At 50.2% G+C, this 18,171-nt stretch overlaps 1 protein-coding gene across 5 annotated transcripts in view; it reads left to right on the top strand.

The window, feature by feature from the left end:
- The window catches only part of znf521 (zinc finger protein 521), a 424,137-nt gene that overhangs the window by 147,447 nt on the left and 258,519 nt on the right, over window positions 1-18,171 (top strand). For 3 of the 5 annotated variants that reach the window (XM_080183011.1, XM_080183014.1, XM_080183012.1), the window contains one exon: window positions 16,712-16,796. In XM_080183011.1, the coding sequence (XP_080039137.1) occupies window positions 16,712-16,796 (85 nt within the window). The remainder of the gene's footprint in view (window positions 1-16,711; window positions 16,797-18,171) is intronic. The other 2 variants (XM_080183013.1, XM_080183010.1) reach the window with 1 other exon arrangement.

Below are 18,171 nucleotides of genomic sequence, written 5' to 3'. Positions count from 1 at the left end.
GGTGGGCATCTACATGGCAGATGCAGTATCATGTGGATAAATGTGAGGTTATTCAATTTGGTAGCAATAATAGGAAGACAGATTATTACTTGAATGGGTGTAGATTGAGAGAGGTGGATACTCAGTGAGACCTTGGTGTCCTCGTGCATCAGTTGCTGAGAGTAAGTCCGCAGGTACAGCAGGCAGTAAGGAAGGCAAATGGTATGTTGGCCTTCATAGCGAGAGGATTTGAGTACAGGGATAGGGATGTTTTGCTGCAATTGTACAGGGCGTTGGTGAGGCCACACCTGGAGTATTGTGTGCAGTTTTGGTGTCCTTATCTGCGGAAGGATGTCCTTGTTATAGAGGGAGCACAGCGAGGGTTTACCAGGCTGATTCCTGGGATGGCAGGTCTGTCATATGAGGAGAGACTAAGTCGGTTAGGATTATATTCCCTGGAGTTTGGAAGAGTGAGAGGGGATCTCATAGAAACTTATAAAATTCTAACAGGTTTCGACAGGGTAAATTCAGAAAGAATGTTCCCAATGGTGGGGGAGTCCAGAACTAGGGGTGATAGCTTGAGGATGAGGGGCAAATCTTTTAGAACTGAGATGAGGAGAAATTTCTTCACCCAGAGGGTGGTGAATGTGTGGAATTCACTCCCATAGAAAGTAGCTGAGGCCAAAACATTGTGTGCGATTTCAAGAAGAAATTAGGTATAGTTCTTGGGGCTAAAGGGATCAGGGGATATGGGGGAAAGGGGAGAATCAGGATATGAAATTCAATGATCAGCCACGATCGAAATGAATGGCAGAGCAGGCTAGGAGGACCGAATGGCCTCCTCCTGCTTCTAGTTTCTATGGATTGAATGAAAAGTAATGCTTCTTGTCAGCTCTACAGACCAAGCATACCATTCACCCAGGTTGATAAGGTTGTTAAGAAGGCGTACGGTGTGTTAGCTTTTATTGGTAGAGGGATTGAATTTCGGAGCCGTGAGATCATGTTACAACTGTACAAAACTCTGGTGCGGCCGCACTTGGAGTATTGCGTACAGTTCTGGTCGCCACATTATAAGAAAGATGTGGAGGCATTGGAAAGGGTGCAGAGGAGGTTTACCAGGATGTTACCTGGTATGGTGGGAAGGTCTTATGAGGAAAGGCTGAGGGACTTGAGGTTATTTTCATTAGAGAGAAGAAGGTTAAGAGGTGACCTGATTGAGGCATACAAGATGATCAGAGGGTTAGATAGGGTGGACAGTGAGAGCCTTTTTCCTCGGATGGTGATGGCCAACACGAGGGGACATAGCTTTAAATTGAGGGGTGGTAATTATAGGACGGATGTCAGAGGTAGGTTCTTTACTCAGAGGGTAGTAAGGGCGTGGAATGCCCTGCCTGCAGCAGTTGTGGACTCGCCAACTTTAAGGGCGTTCAAATGGTCAGTGGATAGGCATATGGATAACATTGGAATAGTTTAGGTTAGAGGGTCATTAGATTGGTTCCACTGGTCGGTGCAACACCAAGGGCCGAAGGGCCTGTACTGCGCTGTAATGTTCTATGTTCATAGAGTGCAGAGGGGAGAGGGAAAGGTGGGAGTGCAGAATGTAGTGTCACAGTCATAGCTAGGGTGTAGAGAAAGATCAACTTAATGGTCCATTCAAAAGTCTGACAGCAGCAGGGAAGAAGCTGTTCTTGAGCCGGTTGGTACGTGACCTCAGACTTTTGTGTCTTTTTCCCGAGGTGGAAGAGAGAACGTGCGGGGAGTGCCCACAGGCTGGAGTTGGAAGAGCGTGGAGATCTTGAGAGGGGGGTGAGATTGTAGGACTGCGGGGGAGTAGAGGGCTAGGGTGGGGGTTTGGAGGGATTCGAACAAGAGGGATGAGAAGGATAGACATTGGTGTTGCGAGTGAACCAGGGGTTAGACCCTGTACTGTACTGAGTTGGCGAGGCAGCTGCGAAGAATGTTCCAACAGCCCCTTGCCACAGAGGGCAGGAAGCAGCCAAGGTTCACACTCCTGATTGCTGTCTGGTAAGTCATGTTGGAAAATGCGATTACGTGCGAATGAATAAATAAGAAGGTGAACAGCCCAGCTCCATTTAGAGACCGACTTCACACATAATTGCCTCCTTCTGTGCTGTTTGATTGGACTGTGTGATGTAAATTGCTTTGCAGTCCTGCTTTCTGCATGTGGGGCATTAGAGTTCAAAACTGAGATTTAATTGTAAAATCAAGATATCAGGGTGCTGAGGACTGGCTCAGTTCTGCTTTGATTAGGTGCTTCTGAATCCAAATTGATTTCTTAATAAAGGTTGTTCTGCTTTAAGACCATAATGAAAACTTCTAAAAGGTCACTGGAACACGGGAGTGTTTCATTAAGAGAGCGCATGTTAAGCAGTTTCAAGCACGTGGCACGTTGGCACAGTGGTTAGCACTGCTGGCTTACAGCTCCAGGGACCCAGGTTGGATCCCCACCTGGGGTCACTGTCTGTGCAGAGCTTGCACCTTCTCCCTCAGGTCATGTGGGTCGGCCATGCTAAGTTGCCCCTTAATGTCGGGAGGACCAGCTAAGGTAAATGCACAGGGATAGGGCTTGGGTGGGGTCGTGGTAGGTGTAGACCAGATCGGCCGAACGGTCTCCTTTTGCACTGTAGGATTGTTTGATTCTACAAGTGCTTACCCAAACTCAGAAGCCAACGCTTCTGATGGTGGCAAATCATCCGTATATTTTACTGTCTTTTCTCGGAACAGGTGAATTAGAGTTAGGAATAGGCCATTCAGCCCCTCGAGCCTACTCTGCTATTCTGTAAGGATTTGAGTATCGGAGTAAGGGTGTCTTGCTGCAGTTACATAGGGCCTTGGTGTGGCCACTGTATTGTCCCTGTATTGTCAGATTGTGTGCCGTTTTGATCCCCTTGTTTGAGGAAGGGACATTCTTGCTATTGAGGGACTCCAGTGAAGGTTCGCCAGACTGATTCCTGGAATGGCAGGACTGACAGATGAAGAGAGACTGGGTCGACTGGGCTTGTACTGACTGGAACTGAGAAGAATGAGAGGGGATCTCATAGAAACATACAAAATCCTGATGGGACTGGACAGGCTAGGAGAATGTTCCCAATGTTGGGGAAGACCAGAACTAGGGTCACAGTCTAAGAGTAAGGGGTAAGGACTGAGATGAGGAAGCAGCTCTTCACTCAGAGAGTTGTGAACCTGTGGAGTCCTCTCCCACAGAAAGCTGCTGGGGCCGGTTCGTTAGATATGTTCAAGAGAGAGCTGGACGTGGACCTTGTGGCTAAAGGGACCAAGGGGTTTGGAGAGAAAGCGGGAGTGGGATATTGCAAGCACATGATCAAAAATGGTCATATTGAATGGTGGAGCAGGTTCGAAGGGCCGAATGGCCTTCTCCTGCACCTATTTTCTGTGTTTCAATGTAAGATTCTGGCTGATTATTTTGCTCAAGTCGCCATCTCCCTTGTGCTATCCCCACATTGCGTGCTGTCCAAGTCTGAAGGTTGATGGAATCCTAGAATCCCTACAGTGAAGAGCTGAACCTTCATGTACAGAAGGAGACCATTTGGCTCATTGAATGTGCACTGACCACAATGCCACCCACCCCCTACCACTGTAACTCCACATATTTACTCTGCTAATCCCCCTAACACTAGCAGGGCTAATCAACTTAACCCGCACATCTTTGGACACCCTTGGTTGGTAGATATTTTTGAAGGTAGCCCAATTATTGAGAGCCTCTCTGAGATGGGATGTTGTAAAGGGTTTGCGGTCCTCTTATCCTAGTTGAGATCCAAAGGCAGGATTTTCAACCCCCGCCACCCACACACCATCTCCCCATTCTGGCAGCAAAGGCAGCTCACCATTGGCAGCCAACGGCATCTCCTGGTCCTGCCGATGTCTAAGGTGTCATGCGTTGCTCGCCTGTCCTGCTGCCTGGGAAACGCGTCGTAATGGGGGGGGGGGGGGGGGGGGGGGGGCGGTCACCTTTGGCGGGGCCGGATGATCCCGCCGGGAGGGAAATCCCGGCCAGAGGATTTCCATGGATGTTCCCACCCAAAGTGAAACATGACTGCACTGACTGTGTGAGTCGTAAGCCACTGTGTGAATCGGCAAGGACACGGTGGCATAGTGGCAATGTCACCGAGTAGGTAACCCAGAGCCTAGGGACATGGGTTCAAATCCCGCTGTGGAAGCTGGTGGAATTTAATTTTACATCGCCAGCGCCCCACAAGGAAGGAAATCTGGTGGACAGCACAGTGGTTAGCACTGCTGCCTCTCAGCGCCAGGGAGCCGGGTTCAATTACTCCCCCGGGAGACTGCGTGGAGTTTGCACATTCTCCCCATGTCTGCGTGGGTTTCCCCCGGGTGCTCCAGTTTCCTCCCACACTCCAAGATGTGCAATTTGGCTATGCTGCAGTGCCCTTTAGTGTCCAAAGACGTGCAGGTTGGGTGGATTGGCCAGTGTAAATGTGCGGTGCTATGGGGATATGTTTAACACACGCTGTGAGGGTTTGGAAACAGAAAGCAAGTTCAGAATAATCGGTGAGGTAGGATTGGGTTGTGGGACACAAAGTTCCTTGATTGGAAGAAGGAACGGGAGAGAGGGTAAAATTCCCAGGTGTCCGTGTTTTAGGAAAAGGGGAAGCAAATCCGTCGCCAGAATTTGAAGAAAATTTCAGGTTCGTTGGCCCAGCTGAGCTGACAGTTTGTGACGGTTTTGATTTTTGCCCTGGTGTTTCTCTATTCTCACCAGCCTCCACCATAATCCTCTGGATTTTCACCAGCTCCAGCCTGATGCCACCACCAAACACATCTTCCCTTCACTCCCTCTGTCAGCACTCCTCAGAGACCGTTCCCTCTGGGATAACCTAGTCCAGTCCTCCGCTCTACCCGACACCTCTGCCGTCACCCACGGCACCTACCCGTGCGTTGGCAGAAGGTGTAACACCTGTCCCTTTACCTCTTCCGTGCTTCCCATCCAAGGCCCAAGGCACACATTCCAGATTAAGCAGCGTTTCACTTGCACCTCTTTCAGTTTGGTCTATTGCTGCTCCCAGTGTGGTCTCCTCTATATCAGAGAGACCAAACGTAGACTGGGTGATCTTTGCTGAGCACCTTCAGTCTGTACACAATCAGGACCCCGACCTTCTGGTTGCCATTTTAACACACGGTCCTGCTCCCATTCCCACATGTCTGTCCTTGGCCTGTCGCAACGTTCCAGAGAAGCTCAACGCAATCTGGAGGAACAGCATCTCATCATCCGGCTCGGCACTTTACAGCCTTCGAACTCAACAATTTTAGATGTTTGGCTCTACCCACCTCCACCCCTTTGTTTTCATTTTTTTTTTACTGTTTTCTACCTTTTATTTCTTCATTGTCTTTCTTTATTTTTCCTCCACCCCCTCGCTTTCCCCCTATTTCTCCCCCCTTTCTTTACCTTTTCTTCCCCCTTTGCTTCCCCTTCCCCCCTTTTCTCAATTTTATCTCCCCCCCCCCCAACATCTTCATCTCTCACAGTTTACTCTCTGATTTCTCTGCCATTTGGCCATTCACACCCTCTATTCTCTCTAATAGCAGCCTTTCCCCTGGTTTCTGTGGCTATGACTCATCTTCCATTCCCTCATCCTGCAGGATAAATATCTCCCACTTTCTCTGCCTTTGAGCTTTGACACAGGGTCGTCTGGACTCGAAACGTCAGCTCTTTTCTCTCCTTACAGATGCTGCCAGACCCGCTGAGATTTTCCAGCGTTTTCTCTTCTGGTTTGTCTATTGTCTCTGTTGTAGTTTGGATTGGGTTCATATCGAATGGTGAGGATTGCCTCTTTGAGATGAGACAGATTTTCCCAAATTATCCAGTGTTTGATACTGGAAAACAATTTATTTAACCCAGCCACACTAACTCTGGCACTCAGCTTCTAACTGCTTCCTGTCCAACAATAGCTCCACGTTAGAATGAGCAATCTCCGATTCAGAATCATCTGCCTCAACACCTCCCAATCTCTGTAACCTTCTCCAGCCCCATAACCTTCCCAATCTCTGTAACCTTCTCCAGCCCCATAATCTACCCGATCTCTGTAACCTTCTCCAGCCCCATAATCTACCCGATCTCTGTAACCTTCTCCAGCCCCACAACCCTCCCAATCTCTGTAACCTTCTCCAGCCCCATAACCTTCCCGATCTCTGTAACCTTCTCCAGCCCCATAACCCTCCCAATCTCTGTAACCTTCTCCAGCCCCATAATCCTTCCAATCTCTGTAACCTCCTCCAGCCCCATAACCCTCCCAATCTCTGTAACCTCCTCCAGCCCCGTAACTTTCTGATCTCTATAACCTTCTCCAGGCCCATAATCCTCCCGATCTCTATAACCTTGTCCAGCCCCACAACCCTCCCAATCTCTGTAACCTTCTCCAGCCCCATAATCTTCCCGATCTCTGTAACCTTCTCCAGCCCCATAACCCTCCCAATCTCTGTAACCTTCTCCAGCCCCATAACCCTCCCAATCTCTGTAACCTCCTCCAGCCCTATAACCCTCTGAGATCTCTGTAACCTTCTCCAGCCCCGTAACTTTCTGATCTCTATAACCTTCTCCAGGCCCATAATCCTCCCGATCTCTATAACCTTGTCCAGCCCCATAACCCTCCCAATCTCTGTAACCTTCTCCAGCCCCATAATCTTCCCGATCTCTGTAACCTTCTCCAGCCCCATAACCCTCCCAATCTCTGTAACCTTCTCCAGCCCCATAACCCTCCCAATCTCTGTAACCTTCTCCAGCCCCATAACCCTCCCAATCTCTGTAACCTTCTCCAGCCCCATAACCCTCCTGATCTCTGTAACCTTCTCCAGCCCCATAACCCTCCCGACCTCTGTAACCTCCTCCAGCCCCATAACCTTCCCGATCTCTGTAACCTCCTCCAGCCCCATAACCCTGTGAGATCTCTGCACTGCTGCGGTTCTGGCCCTCTTAAGCAGGCTCGATTCCCATCACCCCCATCGTCAGCAGCCCTGCCTTTAGCTCACCCCCCACCCCCCCCCCCAACTCTGGGGAACCTACCTCTCCTGGCCAAGCTTTTGGGGCAGCCTGTCCGAACGCCTCCTCGGCTGGCTCGCTGGGTAAGTTCTGGTCGATAACGGCAGCGCGGTGCGCGAGGCGCCGTGCGTACGGGCGAGTTGTCATTGTCCCGGGCTTGCAGAGTGATGGCTTTATGTCCTGAATGTTGACGTGTCTCTGGGCGTAGCTGTCAGCTTTGCTGTGTAGAGCGCTGCCTTCACGCGCTGCAAATGCCAATATGTGCCCTCCTGGCACCGAGGCATCACTCGTCAGCCAGCCTGGTGTGTTTATTATCGCACAGAGCCAGTTGATTTCCTAATTGGTCTGAGCGAAGAGTTGATTTGAATTTGTAATGAAACCGGACGATATCTTCATTAGAAATGTATCATTTGGGGCGGCTGGGAAGAACGAGCAGCAAACTGCCAGCCTCCCAGCCAGATGGCGGTGAGTTAGTGCCCCAGGACCGCCTGCCACTCCAACGACTCCCCCCCACCCCCCCCCCCCCCCCCTCCACCAACCCTCCCCACTCTCCCTCTCGCTGTTAAAAGGAAGCACGGACTCCGCAGTCGAGGGGGAGTGCTGTCGTGACGGGTGCAGAAGAGGGGGGGGGGAGTACAGACACGACTGCCCAACCTTCTCCAGCCCCGTAATCCTCCCGCCTGCTGTAACCTTCCCCAGCCCCGTAACTCTGTGAGATCTCTGCACAGGGCGACGCGCCTGGGCAGTCACGTCTGCCAGTGACCGCACCAATGGGGCAAGGTGGGGGGGGCGTTCGATTTAATCCAAGTTCGTTTATTGAAGCGCGTTTATCGTTCACAAGCAAGGCCCGCGTTAACGCCGCGGTGAAGTCGCGGCGAGCTTCCCCTGGCTGCCGCGGTCCGGCGCCTGTCCGGCTCGACCCACCCTAGCCGGCACGCCTTCCAGACTGTGAGAGGAGACCCCACGCGGACACGGGGAGGACGCGCGGTCTCCGCCCAGGCAGTGACCCGAGCCAGGAATCGAACCCGGGCCCCTGGCGCCGTGAGGCAGCAGTGCTGACCCACCGTGCCGCCCTGCGCTGCCGTGCCGCCGTTTCTTCGCGTGCGCGGGATCACGGAATCTTAACTGTGCAGAAGGAGGAGGCCATTCGGCCCTTCGCGCCTGCACTGCCCCTCTGAAAGAGCATTCTACCCGGTCCCTTAACCTTGCACGTTACTACAAACACAGGCCATTCGGCCCAGCCGCTCTGTGCTAGTCTTTATGTTCCACTCAAGCCTCATCCCTCCCTTCTTCATCTCAGCCCGTCAACCAAACATTTGTGGGGTGACAGTGAAGGGGAGGTGGGGTGCAGTGGTAATATCACTGGGCTAGTAATCCAGAGGCCTAGACCAATGCAGCTGGGACCCATGTTCAAATCCCACCTGGTGGAATTTAAATTCAGCTCATAAATCTGGAATATAAAGCCATTTGCAGTAATTGCGACCATGAAACCATCATCAATTGTTTTAAAGACCCATCTGGTTCACTAATCTCCTTTAAGAAACATAGAAACTCGAAGCAGAAGGCTATTTGGCCCTTCGAGCCTGCTCTACCACTCATCTTGACCATGGCTGACCATCAAATTCTGATTCCCGTACGAGCTGAGTTATCCATGAAGGCCCCGCCTTCTCAAACTTGTCCCCCCCCAGAGGTGCTGTGAGCCGCCAGTCTGCTCCACCTCCCCCCTCAGGGAGAGGATCAGCCGATGGTCATCTGGGACTGTGGTAACATCACCTTCCGCATCAATCCGGTCACATCTCAAGCCTTCTCCTTTCCAGGGAAAGCCAGCCCCGGCCTGTCCAACCTTCCCCTGGCTACTGCTCTTTACCGTTCCTTCCCAGCCAATCACCCCTCCACTCTCGCCATCAAACTGTCAAATAGTAGGCAGCTCGAACCAGAGGCTAAAGGATAACGCTGGATATCGGGCTAAAGGGTGCAGCCTTTCAGAGCAATCACAGGAGGGTATTCCTGTTTAAAACTTCCCAGTGATGTGGGTTAGTGTGGAGGGAATTATAAAAGGCAGGGAAATGGCAGTATGTAAGGACAGTTGTTTGGAGGGCTAGTGCAGACATGATGGGCCAAATGGCCTCCTTCTGCGTCCTAACAATTCTGTGATTAAAGTTTTTGGGTGGCACAGTGGTTAGCACAGCTGCCTCACAACGCCAGGGACCTGGGCTCAATTCCGGTCTCGGGTCACTGCCTGTGTGGAGTCTGCACATTCTCCCCATGTCTGCATGGGTTTCCTCCCACAGTCCAAAGATGTGCGGGTTAGGTTGATTGGCCGTGCTAAAATTGAGCCTAATGTCAAGGGATTGGCAGGGTAAATACTTAGGGTTACGGGGATAGGGCCTGGGTAGGATTGTGGTCGGCGCAGACTCGATGGGCTGAATGGCCTCCTTCTGCACTGTAGGGATTCTATGATTCTCAGTTAAAGTACATTTATTTAAGTCACAAGTAGGCTTGCGTTAACACTGCAATGAAGTTACTGTGAAATGCCCTAGTTGCCACATTCCTGCTCAGGTACTCTGATGGAGAATTTGGCATGGCTAATACACCTAACCAGCACGTCTTTCAGACTGTGGGAGGAAACTGGAGCGCCCGGAGGAAACCCACGCAGACATGGGGAGAACATGCAGACTTCACTCAGACAGTGACCCGAGCTGGGAATCGAACCCGGGTCCATTGCCCTGTGAGGCTGTTGTACTAAGCGCTGTGCCAGACATTTCTTTGAGTGGAGGAAGCTGGTTGTCTGTGGTCAGACTCCCGATAAAGATCAGGGTGGCATCCCCTCCACCAGATGATGAGATATAGGAGGGAGTGGCCCTTCCAGCCTGTTCCATCATGCACTCAGACCACGGCTGATCTAACTCCACTTTGACGCCCTGACTCCCTCGTCGATCAAAAATCCGTGTTTAACTCCGAGTTCTCTGCGGAAGAGAATTCCACAGACTAACCAGAGAGAGAGAAAATCTGCCACATTTCCACTTGAAAGGGAGAGCACTCAATTTGAAAGTGTGCCCCCTTCCATCTAGATTCTCCCCCCCAAGACAAACATCCTCCCGGCATCCACCTTCCTTATTGCCCTCGGTATACGGTTAAACTAGATTCCAGCCCTGCAGCAGAGAAACTGTGAGCAGGACTAGGCCATTTGGCCCATCGAACCTGCTACACCGTTCAGTACGATCATGGCTGACCTTTGATCTCAATGAGGAGGTGCCGGTGTTGGACTGGGGTAAACACAGCTAGAAGTCTCACAACACCAGCTTAAAGTCCAACCGGTTTATTTGATAGTAAACCCACAAGCTTTCGGGACTTGCCCCGAAAGCTTGTGGGTTCATAAGAACATAAGAAATAGGAGCAGGAGTAGGCCATCTAGCCCTTCGAGCCTGCCCCGCCATTCAATAAGATCATGGCTGATCTGAAGTGGATCAGTTCCACTTTCCCGCTTTCTCCCCATAACCCTTAACTCCCCTGTCTATCAGAAACCTATCTACCCGTGACTTAAATATATTCAGCGAGGGAGCCTCCACCACTTCAACGGGCAGAGCATTCCAGAGATTCACCACCCTTTGAGTGAAGAAGTTCCTCCTCAACTCCGTTCTAAACTGCTCCCCTTTATCTTGAGGCTGTGCCCTCTAGTCCTGCTATCCTTTCTAAGTGGAAAGAATCTCTCTACCTCTACCCTATCCATCCCCTTCATTATCTCATATGTCTCTATAAGATCCCCCCTCATCCTTCTAAACTCTAACGAGTACAGACCGAGTTTATTCAACCTCTCTTCATAGGCCAACTCCCTCATCTGTCAGCCTAGTGAACCTCCTCTGCACTCTCTCCAAGGCCAAAATATCCTTGTGCTAGTGCGGCGACCAAAACTGCACACAGCACTCCAGCTGCGGCCTCACCAGTGCCCTGTACAGTTGCAGCAAGACCTCCCTGCTTTTATATTCTATCCCCCTCGCTGTGAAGGCCAGCATCCCATTCACCTTCTTGATCACCTGCTGCACCTGCAGACTGGGTTTTTGCGACTCGTGCACAAGGACCCCCAGGTCCCTCTGCACCGTAGCATGCTGCAGCTTTTCGCCCTTTTAAGTAATAATCCCTCCTGCTATTATTTCTACCAAAGTGGATAACCTCACGCTTGCTAACATTGTACTCCATCTGCCAGGTCCTCGCCCACTCGCTCAGCCTATCCAGATCCCTCTCTCCGCGCCTTCCACACAATTCGCTTTTCCACTCATCTTCGTGTCATCAGCTACTGTCATCAGTTTACTATCAAATAAACTGGTTGGACTTTAACCTGGTGTTGTGAGACTCCTTACTTTGATGCCATATCCCCACTTTCGTCCTCTGAAACTATTTCCCCGCCTTCAATTCTAGCCCCTTGCGTCTCTGTGATTTTAATCGTTCCATCAATGGTGGCCCTGCCTTCAGCTCTGCGTTCTCTCTCTTTGAGTTCCTCATACTCTCAGGCACTTCTTAAACCAGATCTCAATGACCTGCTGGAGCACTGCTTTGTGCTGCGTAGTGTCACCACGTTCTGTTTGCCAACACTGGGCAGTGTCCTGGGTTGGCCGAGCTTGTGAAGCCCACATCGCTTGATTGGGGTTTTTTGTACAGAATGACCTTAAATGGCGATATATAAATACAAGTGGGAGATGATGGCCTAGTGATAGTATCACCGAATTACTGATCCGGAAACCCAGCTAATGTTCTGGGGGCCCGGATTCGAATCCTGCCACAGCAGATGGTGGAATTTGAACTCAGTAAAACGTATCTGGAATTAAGAAGCTACAGTTAGAACATAGAACATAGAACACTACAGCACAAACAGGCCCTTCGGCCCACAAGTTGCGTCGATCGTGTCCCTACCTACCAGCCCTATCTATAACTCTCAATCCCATTAAATCCCACATACTCATCCAGAGGTCTCTTAAAAGACCCCAGCGAGTTCGCCTCCACCACCACCGACGGCAGCCGATTCCACTCACTCACCACCCTCTGAGTGAAAAACTTACCCCTGACATCTCCTCTGTACCAGCACCTATGAAATTATTGCTTAGGTTGAAAGGTCACAAGTAAGGCTTACATTAACACTGCAGTGAAGTTACTGTGAAATTCCCCTACTCGCCACAATCTGGCACCTGTTCGGGTCAACGCACCTAATCAGCACAGACCCGAGCCGGGAACCGAACCCAGGTCCCTGGCACTGTGAAGCAGCAGTGCTAACCACTGTGCCGCTGCATTGCTGATTGTCAAAAACAACCCATCTGATTCACTCTTGTCCGTTAGGGAAGGAAATCTGCCGTCCTTACCCCGGTCTGGCCTACACGTGACTCCAGAGCCACAGCAATGTGGTTGACTCTCAACTGCCCTCCATAAGCACATAAGAAATAGGAGCAGGAGTCGGCCATCTAGCCCTTCGAGCCTGCCCCGCCATTCAATAAGATCATGGCTGATCTGAAGTGGATCAGTTCCACTTTCCCGCTTTCTCCCCATAACCCTTAATTCCCCTGTCTATCAGAAACCTATCTACCCGTGACTTAAATATATTCAGCGAGGCAGCCTCCACCACTTCAACGGGCAGAGAATTCCAGAGATTCACCACCCTTTGAGTGAAGAAGTTCCTCCTCAACTCCGTTCTAAACTGCACCCCCCTTATCTTGAGGCTGTGCTCTCTAGTCCTGCTGTCCTTTCTGAGCGGGAAGAATCTCTCAACCTTTACCCTATCCATCCCCTACATCTCAATAAGATGCCCCCTCATCCTTCTAAACTCCAACGAGTACAAGCCCAGTCTATTCAACCTCTCCTCATAGTTCAACCCCCTCAACTCCGGTATCAGCGTAGTGAACCTCCTCTGCACTCCCTCCAAGGCCAAAATATCCTTGCGCAAGTGCGGCGACCAAAACTGCACACAGCACTCCAGCTGCGGCCTCACCAGTGCCCTGTACAGTTGCAGCAAGACCTCCCTACTTTTATATTCTATCCCCCTCGCTATGAAGGCCAGCATCCCATTCGCCTTCCTGACCACCTGCTGCACCTGCAGGCTGGGTTTTTGCGACTCATGCACAAGGACCCCCAGGTCCCTCTGCACCGTAGCATGCTGCAGCTTTTCGCCCTTTAAATAGTAATCCCTCCTACTATTATTACTCCAAGGCCAACTGGGGATGGGCAATAAATGCTGGCCCAGCCAGCGACACTCGTGAATAAAACCGTTTCCTTGTAAAGTTGTTATTGTGGCCCTGGCACGCTGTGCTCTGTGCCCTCCTCACTTTGAGATGAGAAGCCGATGTCCTGTTTGAGAGGGAGGGCTTGTCCGCAGCTGGAGTGTTTTGGGTGGGGAGTGGGGGAGAGGCGGTGGGGGTGTGTTTGTGTCCTGTCTGGAATCAGTACCAGCGCTCGGGGAGTTTTTACGAAGGGTGGGGGGAGTAGTAGAAGTGTAATGTTTAATTTCAGATTCCGCCTGAGTTGCCAAGTCGGGTTCCTGGTGATAGGTTTGCCGGCGAGCTTATAAACTGGTTGTGTGAGCGGGACAGAAAGCCCTCTGTAATACGCAGAGAGGTTCCTGGCACTGGGACACAGTTCATGTTTGCTCAGGTGCCAAGCTTTAAATATCTTCCTGTCTGACTTTCCTCATGAGTGTGTGTGGAATTTATTGGATTGTACCAAATGGAGGCTGCTTTGTAGGGTTATCTGGGTAAGGTCCAGGTTGTAGTGTTTGACTGCAAACGCGCCAGTGTGAGACATTACATTGCAAGCGATTTTGAGGTAGAGGAATCAGGTTGCCCGGAATATTAACGAGCTTTTCCCTTTGCCTTGCTTCAGGAAGTGTAGCTCGGGAATTCAGAAAGGAAACCTTCCTTGGCCCCTGACACGTTGAAATGAAATGAGATTCCGAGTCAGTCTGTGTCCGTTACGGGAAATGATTCTGACACTGAGGATACACTCGCACTCCAGTACACACACACACACACACACACACACACACACATACACTCATGCACACACACGCACACATACACAAGCACACGCACACATTTACACTCACACACACACTTACACTCGCATACACACACGCACATACACTCAAATGCACACACACGCACGGACACGCACGCATGCATACGCACGCGCACTCACACACACACACACATACACACACACACACACGCACACATACTCAAACACGCACACACAGACACGCACGCATGCACACACACACACATACACACTCATGCACCCATAAATTCACACGCACACACATGCACACACACACGCACACATACACGCACACACATACACTTACACACACATGCACACATACTCAAACACGCACACACAGACATGCACGCATGCGCACACACACATACACACACACACTCATGCACCCATAAATTCACACGCACACACATGCACACACACACGCACACATACACGCGCACACATACACTTACACACACACGCACACATACTCAAACACGCACACACAGACACGCACACATGCACACACACACATACGCGCGCACACACACACTCACATGCACTCACACACACACTGACGCCGAAGTATGGTGACTAGGGAAGTTTCACAGTAACTTCATTGCAATGTTAATGTAAGCTTACTTGTGACACAAATAAATAATAAAGCTCCGATTGAACTTGCCTCCACCACAGTCTCAGGCAGAGCATTCCAGACCCCAAACCACTCGCTGTGTTTCCTCATGTCACTCTTCCCTATTTCAATAATTACTTTAAATCTGGGCCCTCCAGTTTCTGGATTCCCCCGCTATGAAACTGGAGAGTACGGTAGTGTAGGAGGATGTTATTGGATCAGTAATCCAGAGAATCTATTTTCAAATAGCAACACAGCATTTTGCTTTAAGTTTGGAAATAAAGGCTTCTTTCTATTGGTTCTTGTGGGTGGCTGGGCCCAGAATTTATTGTCTCTCTCTAATTGAGAAGGTGGTGGTGAGCTGCCTTCTTGAGCCGCTGCAGTCTCTGTGGTCTTCTGTATAACGGTTTCACATACATCCGAGTGTCTCATTCGACCATTCCAGTGTCCAGTTAAGAGTCAACCACATTACTGTGGGTCTGGAGTCACATGTAGGCCAGACCAGGTAAAGACGGCAGATTTTCTTCCCTATAAGACATTGGGGCAACACAGTGATGGGATGGCACAGTGGTTAGCACTGCTACGTCGCAGTGACGGGGACCCGGGTTCAATTCTGATCTCAGGTGACTGCCTGTGTGGAGTTTGCACATTCTTCCCGTGTCAGTGTGGGTTTTCTCTGGATGCTCCGGTTTCCTCCCACAGTCCAAAGGTGTGTGGGTTTGGAGCATTGGCTGTACTAAATTTTCCTTCAGTGTACCCGAACAGGCACCAGAGCGTAGTGACCAGGGGATTTTCACAGTAACTTCATCGCAGTGTTAATGTAAGCCAACTTATGACCAATAAATAAACTTTAACTTTAGTGATCCAGATGGGTTTTTATAATAAGTCAGTAGTTTAAAGTGATTGTAAATGAAAATTTATTGTTAATTAGAAATGATATTATTAAACTGGAAAGAGCGTAGAAAAGATTTACTAAGATGCTACCGGGACTTGATGGATTGAGTTATAAGGAGAGGCTGGATAGACTGGGACTTTTTTCTCTGGAGCGTAGGAGGCTGAGGGGTGACCTTATAGAGGTCTATAAAATAATGAGGGGCACAGATCAGCTAGATAGTCAATATCTTTTCCTAAAGGTAGGGGAGCCTAAAACTAGAGGGCATAGGTTTAAAGTGAGAGGAGAGAGAGATATAAAAGTGTCCAAAGGGGAAATTTTTTCACACAGAGGGTGGTGAGTGTCTGGAACAAGCTGCCAGAGGTAGTAGTAGAGGTGGGTACAATTTTGTCTTTTAAAAAGCATTTAGACAGTTTACATGAGTAAGATGGTTATAGAGGGATATGGGCCAAATGCAGGCAATTGGGATTAGCTTCATGGTAAAACTGGACAGCATGGACAAGTTGGACCAAAGGGCCTGTTTCCATGTTGTAAACCTCTATGATTCCACGCTCTGGTTTTCTCCTGCATGCCAAAGATGTGTGGGTTAGGTTAGGTTAGCACAGGAAACAGGCCCAACGAGCCTGCGCCGCTATTTTAACATTCTGAGCCCCCTCTCCACCCATGACCCTTGTCTACGCTTATGGCATTCCACGTTGAGGGAAGACTAATTAAGGGACAATTTGTTATACCAGTCAGCCTAAGAGCACGCCTTTGGGGTGTGGGAGGAAACCGGAGCACCCGGAGGAAACCCACGCAAGCACGGGGAGAATGCGCAAACTCCCGCGGACACTGGCCCAAATCCATGTATCTGCACAGCAAACAGTGCTAGTCACTGAGCTGGCCATACTAAATTGCCCCCAGTGTTAGGGGGATTAGCAGGGTAGATACATGGGGTTACAGGAATGGGGCCTGGGTGGGGGATTGTTGTCGGTGCAGGCTTGATGAGCCGAGTGGCCTGCACCTGCACTGCGGGGATTCTATGATTAGTGTCTAGATCTTATTTAATTAAGAAAAGTAACAATGTTGTGTCAATTCCCTTGGTTCGGGCGACTTGTTCAGTTTGACATCTCTTGCTTTTCTTTCCATTCCCCCTGTCTCTCCTGCCGTGTCATCCAAGAAGAGGACATACCAATGCATCAAATGTCAGATGATCTTTCAGTGTGAATGGGACATCCAGGTTCACGTGGCCAATCATATGATAGGTAAGCTGATTTGCCCTAAGATTTTTCTTTTGGCGCACACTCTTGCACATTGCAGTTCGAGCCGACAACATTCAGTTTCCTTTCGATTTATCCTCACTTATTTCATTTATTTTTCTGTTTGCTGGCAAGAGATCAAAGGCCAGCGTGCTTCTTCTGAATGTTCCTGTAGGGCCTCTTGCTGCTTGGCTTATCGAGACCACCCCCCCCTCCGTTTCCTCACCCCGCCCCCCACCGGAATGTCCCCCCCTCTCTCTATCACCAGGCATCTTTTCTGGGAAAACTAACAGATTCCCGTGCGTTAAATAGACTGGCTTTTGACCGAGCTACAGAAGGCAGAGCAGGTAGATGTGTGTGTGTGTGTGTGTGTGTGTGTGTGTGTGTGTGTGTGTGTGTGTGTGTGTGTGTGTGTGTGTGCGCCACGGTCATTGTCAATTGAAAATCGTGAGGGATTCCAACCCTCCTGCACTCTCTATCTCTCTTTCTCCCATTCATGACATCCTCCTGGGACGGCAGGTCTGCCATATGAGGAGAGACTAAGTCGGTTAGGATTATATTCACTGGAGTTTGGAAGAGCGAGAGGGGATCTGATAGAAACTTATAAAATTCTAACAGGGTTAGAACAGGGTAGATGCAGGAAGAATGTTCCCGATGGTGGGGGAGTCCAGAACTAGGGGTCACAGTTTGAGGATAAGGGGTAAACCTTTTAGAAGTGAGATGAGGAGAAGTTTCTTCACCCAGAGGGTGGGGAATGTGTGGAATTCACTCCCACAGAAAGTAGTTGAGACCAAAACATTGTCTGATTTCAAGAAGAAATTAGATATATCTCCTGGGGCTAAAGGGATCGAGGGATATGGGGGGGGGGGTGGGGGAGGGGATCAGGATATTGAATTCAGTGGTCAGCCATGGTCAGAATGAACGGCGGAGCAGGCTCGGGGGGCCGAATGGCCTGCTCCTGCTTCTAGTTTCGATGACAACAGCCCACTGTGGTGCTGTTTCTCAAGCCCCCACATGCGGGGGTGAAAAGATTTTGACTGCCGAACCCTGGTCCACCAATCACATCAGAAGAAAACCCAGACAGCGTCACGGCAAATGGTGTCTGTACTTATCGATCGTCAACCTCCTCCGCCCTCCCATTGGTGAGCTGTGTAATCTTCAGAAGGTTGAGATGTGCCATCGGTGTACTGTCAATTTTTAACTCTTCCTCCCTTCCACCCCACCCCCTCGTGGCACACACACACACACACCTACAATCAGACTCACTCTCGCCTGTCGAGTAACTAACTCTCCAGTCTTACCCTGGACTCCCAGGAATTAAAGACATTCGGGACACATCGGGAACAAAAGACAGGGGGAGCAGCATCATCGCTGCTGTCCA

This window comes from Carcharhinus amblyrhynchos, unplaced genomic scaffold (assembly GCF_965287045.1).
Source record: "Carcharhinus amblyrhynchos unplaced genomic scaffold, sCarAmb.v2.hapA chromosome_116, whole genome shotgun sequence".
Lineage (NCBI taxonomy): Eukaryota > Metazoa > Chordata > Chondrichthyes > Carcharhiniformes > Carcharhinidae > Carcharhinus > Carcharhinus amblyrhynchos.
Note: the sequence above shows the minus strand (reverse complement) of the source record. Positions and strands in the feature narration are given on the sequence as shown.